This window comes from Stomoxys calcitrans, chromosome 3 (genome assembly GCF_963082655.1).
Source record: "Stomoxys calcitrans chromosome 3, idStoCalc2.1, whole genome shotgun sequence".
In the NCBI taxonomy this organism is placed as follows: domain Eukaryota; kingdom Metazoa; phylum Arthropoda; class Insecta; order Diptera; family Muscidae; genus Stomoxys; species Stomoxys calcitrans.
Window position 1 is genome coordinate 17012253 of NC_081554.1, and position 17454 is coordinate 17029706.

At 36.2% G+C, this 17454-nt stretch overlaps 2 protein-coding genes across 2 annotated transcripts; one reads left to right on the forward strand and one right to left on the reverse strand.

Moving 5' to 3' along the window:
• Positions 1-325: 325 nt before the first annotated feature.
• LOC106087234 (bacchus) lies at positions 326-4544 on the reverse strand. The gene is made up of 3 exons (XM_013252206.2): positions 3697-4544; positions 527-710; positions 326-425 (listed from the first exon to the last, which is right to left on the reverse strand). The coding sequence occupies exons 1-3, from the start codon at positions 3901-3903 to the stop codon at positions 379-381; spliced, it is 438 nt and encodes a 145-aa protein (XP_013107660.1). The 5' UTR covers positions 3904-4544; the 3' UTR covers positions 326-378.
• A 10647-nt stretch (positions 4545-15191) lies between these two features.
• Positions 15192-16420, forward strand: LOC106087223 (large ribosomal subunit protein eL42). Its single transcript, XM_013252197.2, has 3 exons — positions 15192-15279; positions 15620-15793; positions 16085-16420. The coding sequence occupies exons 1-3, from the start codon at positions 15277-15279 to the stop codon at positions 16220-16222; spliced, it is 315 nt and encodes a 104-aa protein (XP_013107651.1). The 5' UTR covers positions 15192-15276; the 3' UTR covers positions 16223-16420.
• The last annotated feature ends 1034 nt before the right edge of the window (positions 16421-17454 follow it).

Below are 17454 nucleotides of genomic sequence, written 5' to 3' on the forward strand. Positions count from 1 at the left end.
TTACAAAAATTAATAAGAAATAAAAAATTATTTCTTTACATAAAATTCTGTCTCATTGGTGTACCATGCAAACTAGCCAATATCATTTCGTGGGTTTTTTTGGCGAAGTTGTAACTCAAATGTCTTTATGCTAAACAAAAAAACAGTTATTGGTTTTCCATTATAGGGAGGATATAACGTTTGAATTAGAAGTTCGTTAAAAAAAGAGTGGGTAATGAAATGCATATGGCAGTTTACAGAATACAGCAACGAATTTGTATATTATTTAAAATGTTTTGTTTCTGTGTTTATTCTTTTAGTGTGTTTTCGGTTTTTGTTGATTTCCTTCTTTTGTTTGAAATAATTTTAATTTAAGTGGTTTTGACTACTACATTATCATTACGCTTGATCATCAGAACCCGAACCATCGTCATTTTCATCATCATCTGGAATAAATAGACAAAAGACACAAAACAATAATTATTAATAAAATTTGTCATTGCCATTAATGGGGTGCATTTAAATGTACAACAATGATTTAACTCACCTTCGCATTCTATGTCATCTTCTTCACCATCATATTGGATATCGTATTCATCACTACCGATATCACTGTCACCTTCATTGCCCTCCTCTTCATCTATGACTTCCTCCTCGTCGATGCCGTCCTCATCATCAGATTCGTCCACTGGTTTGTCTTTTTTAGCTTTCTTCGAATCTGAGTTCTTAGCCTGTAAAAACAGTTGATTTGAAAAAATAAATTCTCAATTTCATTGCATACACAAGCATGATTAATATTTAATAACTGTAAGTGACCTAAGAGACTAAGGGCTAATAAAATGTTGGCAGTTAGTTTGCTATAATCACTAAACCAAAACTGTACTTGTATTACCAGTTCAAATGATTAACACCGATACTCGTGTCTCTCTAACAGTAACAGCCAAGATAACATTCAACATGCACGCACACACACCACGTTTAACAGAGGACGTTGTGAGAATTTAGGGGTGATTCAAAGAGTAGCACACATTCACTATTATCTTCAATTTATTTTGCTCTTTGTTTCTTTGCTGAAATTCATTCATTTGAAAACGAGGTAACGGAAAGACTGCAAATTGCGCAAAAATATCAAACAAAAAAAAATACATGATAACAAAACACAAAGAAAAATAAAAAGGAAATGAAAAATGGCACAAGAGAGAAAATGTCACTGAAAATATATAGGGCGATGTTGCAGACACCGGTTTATACATATGCACACGTACATATGTATATACTAAGCATCTATATATAAGCATGAGGTTGACGAGACGCCAACGACTCTTGTCTATTGCACATTGTACACTTTGTCGTCACCGGCGGGGCATTTGCTGTTATCATTGTGTGCCTTTGTACCATTGCACTACTAAAAGACGACTGCATAACGAACTGGTATTTTTGTTTAGATTAAGTGAGAGAGAGAGAGAGAGGATAAGAGAGAGCGGCCATATACCAAAGTTGGTACAGAACAAAACAAGCCAAAACAGTTATAGTATAAAGAATAGTTGTATAGCAAGTCAGACTACATGCGTCATTTTCTCAATTGTACTAAAACCAAATTTTTAGTATTGACCTCTACTTACAATCAAAAAAGCAACGAATGAATTTTTTAATGAATTAGTTGTCCTTTTTATTTGACAAATAAATTATTGCATAATTTCCCAAAGTTTCGTACATTTTTTGCTTCTTCTGATTATTATTTTATGACATCGTTGCATTGATTATTTACGTTCAATCAAACATAAAACCAAAAATACGTACTGAGCTAAACGTCAAGGGAAATATATTGCGGTTGAAAACCTTCTATCAATGAACGACTGTATGTAAATTTGTAAGAGGTGTCGCACTGCGGCATGCTGTTCCGACTCGGCTACAGAAAGGTCTCTTATCAATGAGCTTAAACTTGAATCGGACAACACTCATTGATATGTGAGAAATTTGCTTTTTCTAGAATGCGTCTTAAATTAGATCTAAATCTGTACTAAAGAATGTACTATTGTACTTTATTGCTCGACCCTGAGAAATGAGCACAAGAGGATAGAGAACACTTTTTCTCTCTCAATCTCTCTATTCGAAGATGTATCTCATACAAACACATGGTTCTGTTTTGTATTTCACCTTTATTTATCTCTTCACTTTTATTTCTTTCAATAACACAAGTGTTGTTTTCTGCAATGGTTTTCCCATACAAAGCAGCACACACTCACATTCAGAAAAGCTGGCAAATAACTCACAACAACAATGGGAACTATTTGGAAACATCAAAAGGGAATGTAAAGAAATTACTAATTCAGATTTTCAAGTTTTGTTTTGGATCCATGTGTACCGCCATAGATTTTGTTATGGTATGTATTTTGTGTGTGTGCGTGTGATTATTATATGAAAACAAACAAGTGAATAACAAAGTAGCCATAAAATAACATACAAAAATGCCACAGCGTCTTGGCTTGCTTTTTCACCTACTTTAATACAGAGACTGTACACATGGTGCCCCATGATTTACCACAGGAGACTGCGACATTAACTATGTATTAATGATAGATAGGTCTAACCCATTATTATTGTATTGAGTTTAGTTTGGCTGGTGTCATGGTGCCATCATCATGTTCTTGACCAATGGTTTTTCGAAAATATTTCTGACGCGGAAACAAATTCCCAAAAAAAATATTTTAAATAGTCTATTGAAAAAAGAAATCCCTAATCGAATGGTCTAGTCGAGATGATAAACCGGCCGGTATTATTATCTTTTGCTTTGTAATTTTTTTTGCGTATCGTTGTTGTTTGAGGTTATTCTCATTAAATTTAAGTTTTTTCCTCATAAGCATACATTCTCCTGAGTAAACGTAGTATGCATGTGTTTGGGCACAGCGTTTTGTTTGTGTTTGCAAGTTAGAAAACATGTAATTGTTTTATATACATGCATATCAAACGCTTTGCGACAGCATGTGTATGTTTGCTGTATGTAAATATGTATATAATAGAGTATATTTTTTGCAATGAATGAATTTCAAACACGCTGCATCATTCGAATCATTACAAATATAATCAAAATACATTTATTATTAAATGCATTTTTTGGTATCGTCAACATGATCACATTTTTTTGCTCTCTCTATCTTTAAGCCCCAAAATATTTATTAAGGCTAATTTCTTTCGCCTACGCTTTTTTCCTAAGCGAATTGATATCCGGGTATAGGCAAGCTTCATATCCTTGTAGTTATTTAAAGGTTTTTATACACAGGATTTAAAGTCGGTCCCTTGTCTCGGCCATTTATTACGGTATTTCGAAAGGAAACGCACAGTGACTATGATGATGATGGGATGAGAGAGAAAAGTATGTGTGGTAGTATGATATGAAAATGCGCGCGCTTACGACAAATATTCTGTGGGTGACTGCTCTTCTTCTTGACGGAAATCTCGTTTAAGACCAACCAACCAATAGACCACCTTTTCTGCGTGCTTATTTTTTCTATACCCACATATCATCAACACCCCAAATTCTAGAATGTTATCATACAAGTAATTAAATTTTTATATTGATTATTAATATTGACGTGAAATAACATCTATGACGACAAGATCTGCTACTTTTAAAACTTTTCTTCTGCCAACGATTTTAAAAATGTATTCTATATACATAGCTAGTATATGAAAGGATGTTTAAGTGGTACTACTTACATCTGCAGGCCGTTTTGTTCCTTTAACTGGTTCTTTAGCGGGTGCGGCATCATCATGAGCTTCATCCTTCGACGCTGTTCCATTATCAGCCGCCGCTGGTTTGCTGTCTGCAGGTTTCTTTGATTTTAAATCTTCTTTGACTGCATCGGCGGCAACTTTCTCAATAGCTACATCACCGTTATTTTGTTGTTCTGTGGCGGCAGACATTTCTGTTGTGTTTTCAATATATTATTTGTAATAAAATATTTTTTTTTGTGTGAGTTATATAACTTTAGTTATATACTTTTCAATTTTTTCACTTTATAAATAAATTGTAATTTTATTACAAAAATTTACAATTTTTCTTTCAAAATATTTCTCTTTGAAATATCTTTTGATTTCTTTTCTTGCTTTAAAACACTTCCTTGCACTGAGAACCGTACCCAACGAGCAACACAGACACACTGTTTAATTTTTCGTTAGCGGTGTGTATTTAAGTATTAAAATACTTTTTCGACCGAGTGTGTGGTTTAAGCAAGCAGCCAACAAGCAAGTAAGCAAGCACACGTATTTGCCTCTCTATCCCTCTAATACGTTAGCACGGCTAGTATTCTGTTGTTAGTGTGTTTGGTATCTGTTAGGTAGTGAGTCGCTGGCTAAATGTACTCTCGAAATGTTTGCAATCTGTTTCAGCTTTTATTGTGTGGCTGTATGCTCATGCAAAAACAATCGTATTCGCTTCAGAGAAAAATGCCTGACTGCCTGCTTATAGGTAAAGAAAGATATGTGAATGCTAGTAAATAGTGTTTGGTTTTCAACCACCACGAGATGTGTACCCGATGGATGTCCGTACTCGACTGAAGGCGTCTATTTCGATGCAAACTCAATGTTGACGGTAACGAATTGCTTGCATCTCAAAGTCTTTGAGGTTGTGGGGCTTTGATCCCGAATTATGAGTCATCCGCTATTTCAAAATACCCTCCGAGGATGTCAATCGTTGGAGAAAAAACCCCTCTACTTTTTGGTATAACTTTTGGGTCGATCTGATCAAACGGGAATCAGAAAATGCCCAAGCAAGTGGGCTTCTTGAGTATTTCCATACAAATTTTGCTAGGGTTCCATGAGTACAGTTGGCTCAGAGTTTCAAAAGTGATGTTTGGCGGTAAATTTGAAAATTGTATTGACGTTAAATTTACCCATAGCAGTCACAGTACACAGGCCGGCTAACGTTCGTAGACGGTGGTTGGTCGGGCTCTAGGTCGGTCGGTCCGTCAGTTTGTTATACTTTGTAACTTATAGATGTTTGTCATTTTGGTGGGTCGGCTGTTGGGCATACGTTAATCTATTCGACCATTCTGGTTAAAATGTAGGGTTACTTAAAAAAGTCTTAGTTTCATTGGTTCAATAGGTTGGTTGCTTGGTGGATGTTATGGTATGGTGTGGAATGGGATGATGATATTGGTTAGATTGATGAATGAATGATTGTTTCGTTGGTTTTCATGTCACCCAAGCCCTTTTTTACTAATGACTTTAGTATTTCTGTATTACTAATAGCAGATAAGGTTTATGCCTACTTTCAAAATTCTTTTTGAGCGGGAATTTAATGTTCGATCCTACTGTACAAGCATGTTGAAGGCCTGCTGCACGAGCACTGCCCACGTGGATGTCGGAGCCCAAATGATTTTTAGAAGCACATGCAATACCTGGACCAGGATTACTTAGATTTCATAGATACATGTACTTAATTGCTTGTGGCCTGGTAGAACTGTAAACAATATTTTGTATGCCATTATCAGTTCGGTGTTGTTGAGTAGCAGAAATGTGATGTGTCATTTTCAAGAATCAAGTTGTTTTTGTTCTAGTTTAAATCACAGTAAGCTTTCTGTGAGCTTTATGCCTCATTTCCGAAATTTTCTCAGGTAACCATACGACTCAATAATAACCGATTAAATTTATAAACAATCAAATGTGTATGTTTGTATGTATGTACATCTCAAAGTTGTACATGCACATGTATCTTGTGGGTTCCATTTAAATATTCCTATTTTCTTTTTTACAATTTTACGATTTACAGTGTGGCACAAAAGTACAGGTAGACTAAAACTAAGTAAGCGGTACAAATAAACTAATAAATCAATATTTTGAAACCTGTTTGTTTTACAAAGCAATACAAATGTATATGTACATACCTATCAATAATTCATTGCACGAAGAACAGTTTTTAATTACTTACATTAGATTTATAAAATCGAGACCAATTAAATGAAATGGGGATACGAATGTGAGTACATTTTACTTAACAAAAAACGATTTCACTGGATTTGTTACGTTACTTTATGAAAATTTACGGATTTTGTGAATTTTATGAAACCTATGCTCAACAAAAGTTCTTATTCAACATGCCCAAAAAGGATTGCTATTCTAGCAAAAATTTCGCTCTGCTGTTTTCATTTCCCACATCAAGCTTTAATGGTGAGAGTCTAAATATGTCGAACGTTAACTAGAGATTAAAATCCTATTGGAATGGAAGACAAACTGATAGGTCGTGATCACCCAGTACAAACCGTAGACAAATCAATCACGATAGACCTTTAAGAAAATCTGCCACAAAATAGAACAGTTGTAAATTTTCGGCTTCGCAGGGAATGTTTAAAGTGACCCTGTTCATTTCCAAGGAGTGATAGCATCGGAAAACTTAATTCATATAAAACGTGGATTCTAGATGAACATCCACCAAGTGAAAAATCGATCCAATTTAAATCGGATTTCAAAATGTAGTATAATAATGATGTCAACACTGCTGCAACAAAACAACAACACACTGTTGCAACAAAACGTCTAAGCACGGCTTGTTGCAAAAGGCATTACTCAGGAAGAAAGTTTAGATTTTAATTAAGCACCAGGATGCACTTATAAGGTGAAGTCATACGAACAACTGTGTACATTGTTTTATATTTGTTTTGATTTTGCAGTAAATCTAAATGTCAAAGGCTTGATAACACAGCTGTGATTTTTTTAATCTTAAAAATATGTTCTATTTGATCTGATATTCCACACATAAGCAACAAAACAGTGTTATAATGATGAAAATACAAATATAAAACACATTTGAAGAAGATATGTTGTAAAACAAAGTTTATTTCTAAAACCATTTTGACAATCCAATTTACTTAATGTAGTTTCGTTGGGGGTATATTTTAGTTGTTTGGCTAATGACGCTACCTCTTTGTATCATGATTAGCACTTGCAATAGTTATCAGATCCAGTTTCATACGATTTTTATTTCCTGTGACCTTGCGCTGGTAACATGGCAGACTTAAGCTTGATTTGTAGGTATGAGGAGGAGAAGTCATGGACGGTGGAGCACCTATTGTAGGATTATGGCTACCCAAAATCTATTTTCCTGTTTAAATTATCTTGATGCAAAAGTCCTTTCGCCATTCTTGACTACTACAACTTTAAATTGCATATTGGAGGGAGCTTCTCCGGACCTCCTGGCCGTTTTGTAATGCATGTTGGCACCTAGTCTTCTTCATTTTAATGTCTGGCATTGTGCTTCTGCGCCTTTTGAATCTTTCGGGGGCGACGCAATATATCTAAGTTCCCTGAGTGAAACTGAAAGTAAATGAGGTTGCTAGACGCGTGCCATTATATACCCTAACTTTAAAAACCATAACAGCAGCAAACACAATTTATAAATTAATTATTTTGAAGTTTATATTTTTGTACGGCGAATTCAAAAATAAGATGACATATCAAATTCTCTCAGCTGGGTTGATGCGGCCACCTGATAAATACGCCTTGGGCCCCATGATTATCTTTGTGGATGGCAAATATGCCGATTGAAAATGTCATCAAATAGAAGAAAACGTTAACAAAGAATGATTGTGAAAAGAGAACAATTTGACATCCTCAAAGCCAAGTACTGCCAAAAATTAAAAAAAAGTATGTCGGCTGATCACTTGGCACAACCTTATTCAGAGAACCTAGTACGTACTGACTTCGACTTTTCGCCTGAAAAACTGTAAAAATGCTATATAAAAAAATTGGTGACGAAGAAAATGATAACACATTCCGTAGAATTAGTAATGCGTTCAATGAGCAAAATAGTTGCGATATGTCGCTGCGTCGATACAAATTTCGCTTCAATTAATTGTAAATGTAATAATTGCTCACGGACTGGGTCACAAGCAAGACAAATTTACCCATGTAGTGTACAGCAAACAGCTAAGTAAAATTTTTCTCGCGGAGTACACTATCTGTCAACGAGACTTCATAACGTTCGGTTGTATGTGGGTTTTTTTTAGTTAAGAACCATAGTACACACAAGCAAAGAAAATGGCGCAAACTAGTAACATATTCAATATTAGAGTTGCACTAATCACTGATTTTGACAGATAGGGCACTCGATTTTCTGCTGTTGGCCAACTGCTCCTACCTGTCAAATTCTTCTTGGCCACTTGCATCACTGTACCATAGTAGCTGCCTTGTGTATCGTTGTATGACTTTTGTTTGTGTTACATCGTCCAATAGTATGCGGCATATTTCACTTATTGTATAAATCCTCAAAAAACCTTTTTCACAATAAAAAGACATATATAAAACCCTCCCTTCATATGTTTTTCCAAGAGTACTTATTTTGTGGTTTGCGTAGTGTTGTTATACAAATAAAAGTGGAATAGCTACAATAGCTAACAACTGTCGTTTATTTAAAAAACAACGAACGAAAATTCCATTTTTTATCATGTCCACACTTTAATGAATGTCAAATTTCTACTCAATGGTGAACTTAGTACCATGACATAATTACCAGGTAATGTTGCATGACATAACTACCAGGTAGTGTACCGAAAACAGCTGAATAAAATTTTTCTCGGGAAATGCATTATCTGTCAACGAGTTTTTGTTGTTAAGTTAAGAACCATAACACACACAAACAACTAGTAACATACTCAAAATCAGAGTTAACTCACTAATCACTGATTTTGACGGATAGTGAACTCAATATTTTGTTGATGGGCAACTGCCACTACCTGTAAATGAATATATCTTGTAGTGTACCGTAAATAACCGAGTACAATTTTCTCTCTCGAAGTGCACCTTTTGTCAACGAGTTTTGGTTGTGTGTGTATTATAGTTAAGAACAACAACACACACAAACAACAAAAAATGGCGCGAACTAGTAACAGACAAAAAATCAGAGTTGCACTTATCACTTAATTTGACAGATAGTGCACTCAATATTTTATTGTTGGGCAGCTGCCACTACCTGTAGATGAATATATCTTGAAATATACTGAGTACACATCCTGCTACCAACTAACCTATTGCTGTGGCCAAAACAGAATGTACGATTCCACGATCAAACGATGTCAACTTCTTTAGCGTCACAGGGGATGCAAATTTACCCGTGAGCCTTCTATTAAGAAGCGGGGTACTCCTCTCATATTAATGATTGCTATTCAATTCAGGTTTACACTATAAGATATTTGACCTTTTTTATTATCAAGTTGAAACGGCGTGCCAAAAGCCAAAACAACACATCTGTTGCTTGCTGTCTCGAAAAATCTTCTAACTTGCTATTTCAACACAAGCCATACAAGAGAACAAATGACAATATTGTTATCATATTTTTGCTCTACACTGTTAACATGTAATGTCTGTTGTACAGTTTTCATGATAGTGGGTCGGTGGCCGATTGTCTGATTCTCTCATTTCTTTCAATGTTTTCTTCGTAGTAACTTTGAAGAGGGCAATTAAATTATGTAGGGGATATTGTTCAGTGTAGCACACACACACACACGTATGCGCGCTTTGAGGGAGATGTACACAGCGGCGGAGTTCATGTCTTTAGGCCTCTTTTCAGGCAGGCCTGTCTAGACATTCCAGAGGCCTTTTTAGCCTATAGCATCTTCCTTTCAATTTTACATAGGGTGGGCCAGAAATGCAGGCCTTATCATTAATTTCCGTAAAAATGGTCTTCAGGTCTATTGAGACATTATGCTGGAGTGTAAGTAAGAACTGCTATATAAAAACTGGAAAATTAACTCTTCCAAAGTTCGTATTAAAAGCATTAAGGTACAAACAAAATAAATTTATAGAAAATCCAATTAATTAAATTGAAAATACTTTGGTACTATGACATATTATTGCAAAAAATTAAATGAAAAAATTTACCTTTATTTTATGCAAAGTTGTCTTTATTGTACGTCACTGAAGAGATAACATTTATTTGTCTTTGATGACGTCGTTTAAAGTTGCGTTGAATCAAAAGCGAGAGTAGACAATTTGGCCCATCAAAGGATGTCAACTCCAGAAGAAATATTTTGTTTTTATATACCGTACATGTCGTTACTTTTTTCGTTCTTTCATGGCACAATTAAGAGGTAGGGTCAATGGCACAACAACAAAACTCTACCCCCAAAGAAAATACCTTGAGTGGCAAATGCCGAAAATTGAAATGTCAACGCGGTTTTAGATATAAACTTTGTTTTACAACTTATCTTCTTCAAATGTGATTTATTTTTGTATTTTCATCATTATAACACTGTTTTGTGGCTTATGTGTGGAATATCAGATCGAATAGAACACGCCCTCGAGATTTTAGAAAAAATAATCACAGCTGTGTTATTAAGCCTTTGACATTTGCTGCTCATTTGACACAAAACAAACTCAGATTGCATCATATCATTATAAACACCTGGTTTAAAGAAGTGAAAGGCAATGTGTACACATATTACAACCTACTTTCAGAAGAAGAGAACGTGTAATGGCGTGCTATGTATAGTGGCAAAAGGAAAGAAAAAAGAAGTCCTGTTAACAGGCCTTACACCTCCTTACAGGCATAATAAAAAATCAGAATTAACACAGGCCTTATAAACAGGCCTGAATTCGTAATCACCTTCTTCATTCCGCCACTGGGTTACTTAACATCAGGTGCACATTGTTACCCTTCCATAGATAGATGTATGTCGTATTTACAGCGGTGATGAGCACAGTAACACAGTTGAAAATACTAAACTGTGTTTGTGTGAGTGGCAGTTAAATCCGAACAATCAATTAAGTGAAGACGCTATGTCAAATAACAACAATGCGTCAACCGAACGAAGCCACACGAATTTGCTTACACTGTACGTGTGTACTGTTCGTTTTTCCTATGCACGCGGGTATGGGAATTTATGTGCGGTTGTATATTGTTGCCCATATATCCCAGCAGGCCGCGTCGTCAAGACGTCTTAAAGGAAGGGTGTATGACCAAGTTAAATCTTTGAAGACATATATCCGACAGCCCATTCATATCGTTGATGAAATTTTCATATAGTTGTCGCGAAAATCATCCATGACATTTTAAGCGACATTTTGTGAGCGAAAATGTCATCATTTCTCATGATAATTTAAGTGAAGGTAATTTAAGATGAAAATTACGATGTCTTTTAGAGAGTGTCCGATTTTCGAAGAAAAAATAAATACAATTTTAAATTTCACATACAAAAATTGTACTGACTTGTTCATAGACAGGTTTAGGGAATTCCTCAACAATCAAATTGTATAACAGACAACCTGTAAGACTCGGGATGATTATTAGCACCACATCAGTTGAAACTCTGAACTCCAATTTTTTTGGCATTACGAGAAGCTCAGCCGAGAGCTATCGGGTGAGTTGCGGTTAGTAAAAGTCTTCGTATACGGAGTAGCTGTAATTGCGGTCGCGTAAAATCAGCGGTACCGAAGGGAGAGTCTCAGTGAGATTCCGAGCTGCAACGGCTCTTGTTTAAATACTGAGTGCCTGTGATACTCGATGTGACAAGGCGATCGATCTATTGGCGTCTTTTAATAACCAATGGCAATAACTTTCCCGAGGCGATCGATGACCGGAACCAGTTTAACGAGAATCGAGATAGCGATTCAAATGTGGATACAAAATCAGCAACAACAACTGATTTCGAAAACTGTGAATCCCTTCCCAGAATTTCTTTTGTGTCTATCGTTATGGCACATAGCTTTGCCTGAAATGTTGTGTGTGTCGTTGTATATCCATAATCCAGCCCCTGTCTCCTGAAACCCTCCTCAGTTTGCCCACCGCATGCATAGTGTCGAGAAGGGAAACTTGGTATTCTATCTCCCCATGCGGCTCAGGGCGGTGGCTGTCGACCCATCTCCTCGTTGTTAAATGCCCTCTCAATATTCGAGAAGGTCGCCTACTCCTTCAGTTGGAAAGACGTCTCAACATCTCTTATCACTGCGGGGAGGGCCGTCTTCTCCGACCTGCCCTTGTCTGAAGTTCTTCGCCGCCAGACCCCCTCTCACATTCAAGTTTTTTTTTTTAAGGATTGTTTTATTTGAAATGTCAAATGCTACGTTTTGTTATGAGCATAATTGGCTCTTTACATTAACGATACATTTGTTCTACATTTACACAACATTTACAAAAGCATAACCAGGCCTTTAGAGAAATCTTTGAAGACAATGTGTTGATAGACGTTTGGACTGATGGGTACCTAGGCATATCATTAGGCGTTGATACTCAAATGACTTGGTCACGTTCCATCACATTCTTCTTTGTTTCGTTATTTGGTACAGTTAGATTTCTTTTTTATTAATGTAAAAAACAAAGTTCTTTTGTCAGATGACGGTTTATGCAACACGGTTTGCTAAGATGTCCTCTACAGAGTGTTTAAAAAATTAAAAAAAGCTTTGTTAACTTTTTTGTGGACACGGTTAGTGAATTTGTCGCTAATAAAAGTTTCTTAAAGAAGTCTTTGAAGACAATGCCATGATAGACGTTTGGACTGCTGGGATGGTTTACACTTAGAGGGTAAACCGACATACATGCAAGCATATATACATACATGCAAGCATATACACATACATGCAAGCATATACACATACATCACTGTGGACATAGAGAATACGATTTCTGTTACCCCTCACCACATACGGTTATAGACGAGCGTTCGAATTTTGGCGGTAAACGTTGACAAAAGGAAATGTTGAATGTCACTTTTGTACTCATCATCATAGGGTAGGACATCATCGGTTTGTCATGTCAATCCGTTTACAACCAGCAGAAATATTTAAATCAGCGATGGGCACACAAAACTATTGTTCATAATCTTTCCATACCGTTGGCTTATGCTAATGTGTACATACATACATGCATACCTACCCAATAATAAAGGAAGCATAGTGCAAATGTGGCTATTGTTGATTCAAAGCGTCTAACCGCCAAGAAGATGTAAGTACACATGTGAGTGACAAAGTGGTGGAATTCCTTTTTTTAGATTGGCTCGAGAAATTTGACTATGACCATCTTCTCTCCAAATTGTACACCATTAATACAAACTGTTTATAACGGTTGCCAGATTTTTTTAAGAGATCCCCAAAAATTTCACCAATTAAAATGTTTTTCCTCTAATAAAATCCCCAAACGAAATAGATTTTTATAAAAAAATTTAGTTTTATGTCCACAACCAAAGGATTGGTGCATATTAATTTTGCTTCTAGGGGTTAAGAACTTAAGTCCAAACACCACTTCATATGGGAGATATATCGACATCTGAGCCGATATGGCTCGTTTGATAATAGCCCAACATTTCAAGGATATAGCCATGAAATAATTACCAGCGAAGTGCACTATCTGTCAACAAGTTTTGGTTGTGTGTGTGCATTATAGTTAAGAACCATAGCACACACAAACAACGAAAAGTGGCGCGAACTAGTGACATACACAAAATCTGAGTTGCATTAAACACTGATTTTGACAGAGAGTTAAATGTATTTTTTTTAAGTAATGGCTTAACGAATTCTTTGTAAATTTTTATATTGAACAAGGTCCCATGGGACCTTCTTACCCGCCGTAGGGTTAAAAAGAGCACTTATAAACAATTAATCCTAGTGAAATATAAATGTAGATGAGTTAGTTCAAAAAATTTCATTCAATGTGTTTATATTTGGGTATAGCTGCTATATAGACCGATCTCCCGATAAAGAGTTTTGAGCCCATAAAATTTAAAACGGTGAGTTTTGGTAACCCTCTACACCTTTTTGTTAAATATCATCCAAATCGTACCATATATGGATATAGCTGCCATATAGACCGATCCCCGATATAGAGTATTGAGCCAATAAAAGGAGAATTTTTCAATCGATTTCGATGAAATTTGAAACAGTAAGCTTTGGTACCCCTAAACACCTGGTTTTCGAATTCGTAAAACGCAAAAAAATTGTTTTGCCTATTTTCTAAAACCGCGTTTACACTGCTCATTAAATCCGGATTTAAGGCTCTCGTCAGCTGATTTTATAAAGGGAAAACAGATGATCGAGCCATTAAAACCGGATTTAAAGAACGTGTAAACGGGGTTTAAGTTCTTTTATCTTTACCTTAAGCGATATTTTTGGTTGGCGACAAGACATTTTGTCGCCACTGAAAAATAGTTTTATAGAATACAAAATGGCGGCAAACATAGATTTGTGATTTTTGACGAATTTTAATCATTTTTAGGTAATAAAGTTCAAATGTGTTTTATTTTATCGCTTTTATTTGCAAATAACAATGCCTGTAACGCAAAGAAAATTTCATTTGAGCTGCATACCTGCAAACGAAATTTTCGGTAACGGTACCGGTAACGCAAATTTCGTTTAGGATATGTCAATAAATTTCTTATGGTCACGAAAATTTCGCCAGAGGTGTATACTGCGCTTAAAGATTTAAAATCACTTGAGATCTTTTTACTAAATATATAGAGATTTGATTGGGTATGCATTAAAACACCGCCGTTGCAATGTTTGCTAGAGATCAAGGCGCATTTAAAAAGGTGGTCTCACCCGAACCGAATAAAAATGTCATTAAATAGGAGAAAACGTAAACAAAGAATGATTGTAAAAAGAGAACAAGTTGACATCCTCAAAGCCAAGTACTGCAAACAATTAAAAAATTCTATGTCGGCTGATCACTTGGCTTAACCTTATTCAGTGAATCCTGGGCTGCGGCGATTCAAAAATCAAAACGGGGCTGCATAAAATTATCATTTTTTACAAGATGAATTTAACAGGTAGAAGTAATAGCCCAACAACAAAGTATTGTGCGCACTATCTGTCAAAATAAATGATTCATGCAACTCTGACTTTGAGTATGTAATTAGTTCGCGCCATTTTTCGTTGTTTGTATGTGTTATGGTTCTTAACTATAATGCACACGCGCAACCGAACGAACCGACAAAAATTGCCCTCAGCTGTTTGCGGCACACATCCTGTGTATCTTTTGGAAGTTATATCAATGGTTTTCATTTTAAACGACATTTATGCATCGCACTGGAGCTACAGCTTTAAATCCCGGCCGATCTCCGCCGAATTTTCACTTTAACATTTTTCATGTTGAGCAGCTGACTCTACGTTTTATAAGAGTATCCTGAACTTATTCCATTTCACAACAAATAGTAATCCGTATACAACTCTGTTCATCCAGAGCTATGTTTTGTAGGCATAACTGTGCCTTATTCGATTTTTCGAACACCTTTCGACATTTCTTGACACATATGGCGCATCCGTTATTACCCTTCTCTTTCTTTTCGTTTCTTTCTTTGACAACTGAAATTCGTCAAGATGGTACGTGCCAAAACAATTTTATATGAAATTTTAAGGAAAAATCACAAAACATCAAGGAAATGCGGTCAAAAAGAACATTCTTTTACATGAAATGTGTTTACAAAAATGTTTATTAATGAGAAACTTTAAGTATTTCCCTAAAAGTAAATATGAAAACAAAAAAAAAAGATTTTTATCAGAAAATAAAGTGGTGTTTACTTTTTGGTATTTTTTCCCATTAAATATCTTTGGACTACAACGTGATGTTTACGATTTGGGATTTTTCCTCCCATTTAATTTTATTGTGCCTCCTAGAATGTTTAAATGAATTTACCATAGTTTCTTGGCGATTTCATTTTAGGTAAACGTACCAAAACAACGTCGTACCTTCTGCAAGAAGTGCAAGTGCCACAAATTGCACAAGGTCACCCAATACAAGAAATCCAAGGAGCGTAAGGGTGCCCAGGGCAGACGTCGTTACGACAGAAAACAACAAGGTTTTGGTGGTCAAACCAAGCCCATCTTCAGAAAGAAGGTAAGTTTTTGTGTTGTAGACTCTTAAATTAATTGTTTCCGAAGGCATATTCGTAGAACCAGTTTGCTGTTGTTTCTCTTTTCAAGGAAACTAAGCATTTTGGTGGGATAAATATATGCCAGATTAATAAACGAGTTCGTTTGTCAAATCTGTACGTTCTTAAAAAGGTCGGGCAAAATTTTTGCTCGGTTTTGTTAACCGGAAAATTTGAACATTAGAAATCTCTTGTAAGAAAGCCTTAGTGAATATGTTGCAAATTGTTAATAATCCTTTTTTGTATTTTTTTTTCAGGCTAAAACCACCAAAAAGATTGTGTTGCGTATGGAATGCACCGAATGCAAGTATCGCAAACAGTCCCCATTGAAGCGTTGCAAACATTTCGAATTGGGTGGTGACAAGAAACGCAAGGGTCAAATGATTCAGTTCTAAATTATTCGCCCCACCATCCATTGCACTCTTCTTAGACGCCAGGAAAAGGACGTTGTTTTTTTACATCGTGTGTGTACATTTTTAAAGTTGTACAAAATTACATTTTTTGTAATTTTTATTTGGAAACAAAATATGAGAAAAAATCCTCTTGAATCACATTAAAAAAATAGTGTTTCAAGACAAAAAAAAATGTAAAAAGTGGTTATTTTTTATGCAAGTTTAAGATAATAGTGCAACAATCCAGCTTTCGGTTTCCATTGCGCTTACCGTTATACCGTGTGGTGCTTAATGCATATAGAACTATAATCGCTACACCCTTTCAACTCAACACCATAAAGCAGAGTGTGAAATTCGTCAATTTGCCCAGATGGAAACAGCATATCCATGTGAAGGGAAGATCGGTTGAGACCGCTTCGCTCGTGGTTGTGCGCAAAATAAAAGAATCTTACGATGCCAAGATGTATACGTTGACATCGAGGGGTTTTTAACAATGTGAGGACTGACACACTGATCCAAACTTTAGAGACTAGATAAACCATACGTAAAGGAACCGGTGGATACATTGCGCGTCCGACGACATAAGGAAACGGAATAAGGTGTGACATCCAGAAGCGTACTGAGAAGGCTGACAGATGTTGCGCACTATGTAGAGGGCATGGCGGCCGGTTGTACGTACTGGATTAACCCGATGAAGTCCTTCATCAGCAAGGGCTCAGCGTAAAATACACTGAAACAACTATGTAGAGGCGCCTTGGGCTCGAAATGGGGCCTGAGTCATAGGATAGGCCACTGGCTCCAAAGGAGCGTGATAAGATCAATACTGACTTATGCTCCAGTAGTTTAGGGACAGCGATGGAGACAAAGGTGCAACATAAGGATAGTATAATAGATTCACCGAACATGAAATTATTCTAAATATTCGGCTCATATACTTGTTAAGTGGGTATAGCCACTGCGGCTATGAAGCTTAAGGCGATGGGAGAATGGATAGAGACTGGTCATACTATTGCGGTACAATCGAGGTGATGGTAGGATTGGTTGAACGTACTGGATTAACCCCATGAAGTCCTTCATCAGCAAGGGCTTAGCGTAAAACACACTGATACAACTATGTAGAGGCGCCTTGGGCTCAAAATGGGGCCTGAATCCGAGGATAGGCCACTGGCTGTAAAGGAGCGTGATTAGATCAATACTGACTTATGCTCCAGTAGTTTAGGGACTGCGATGGAGAC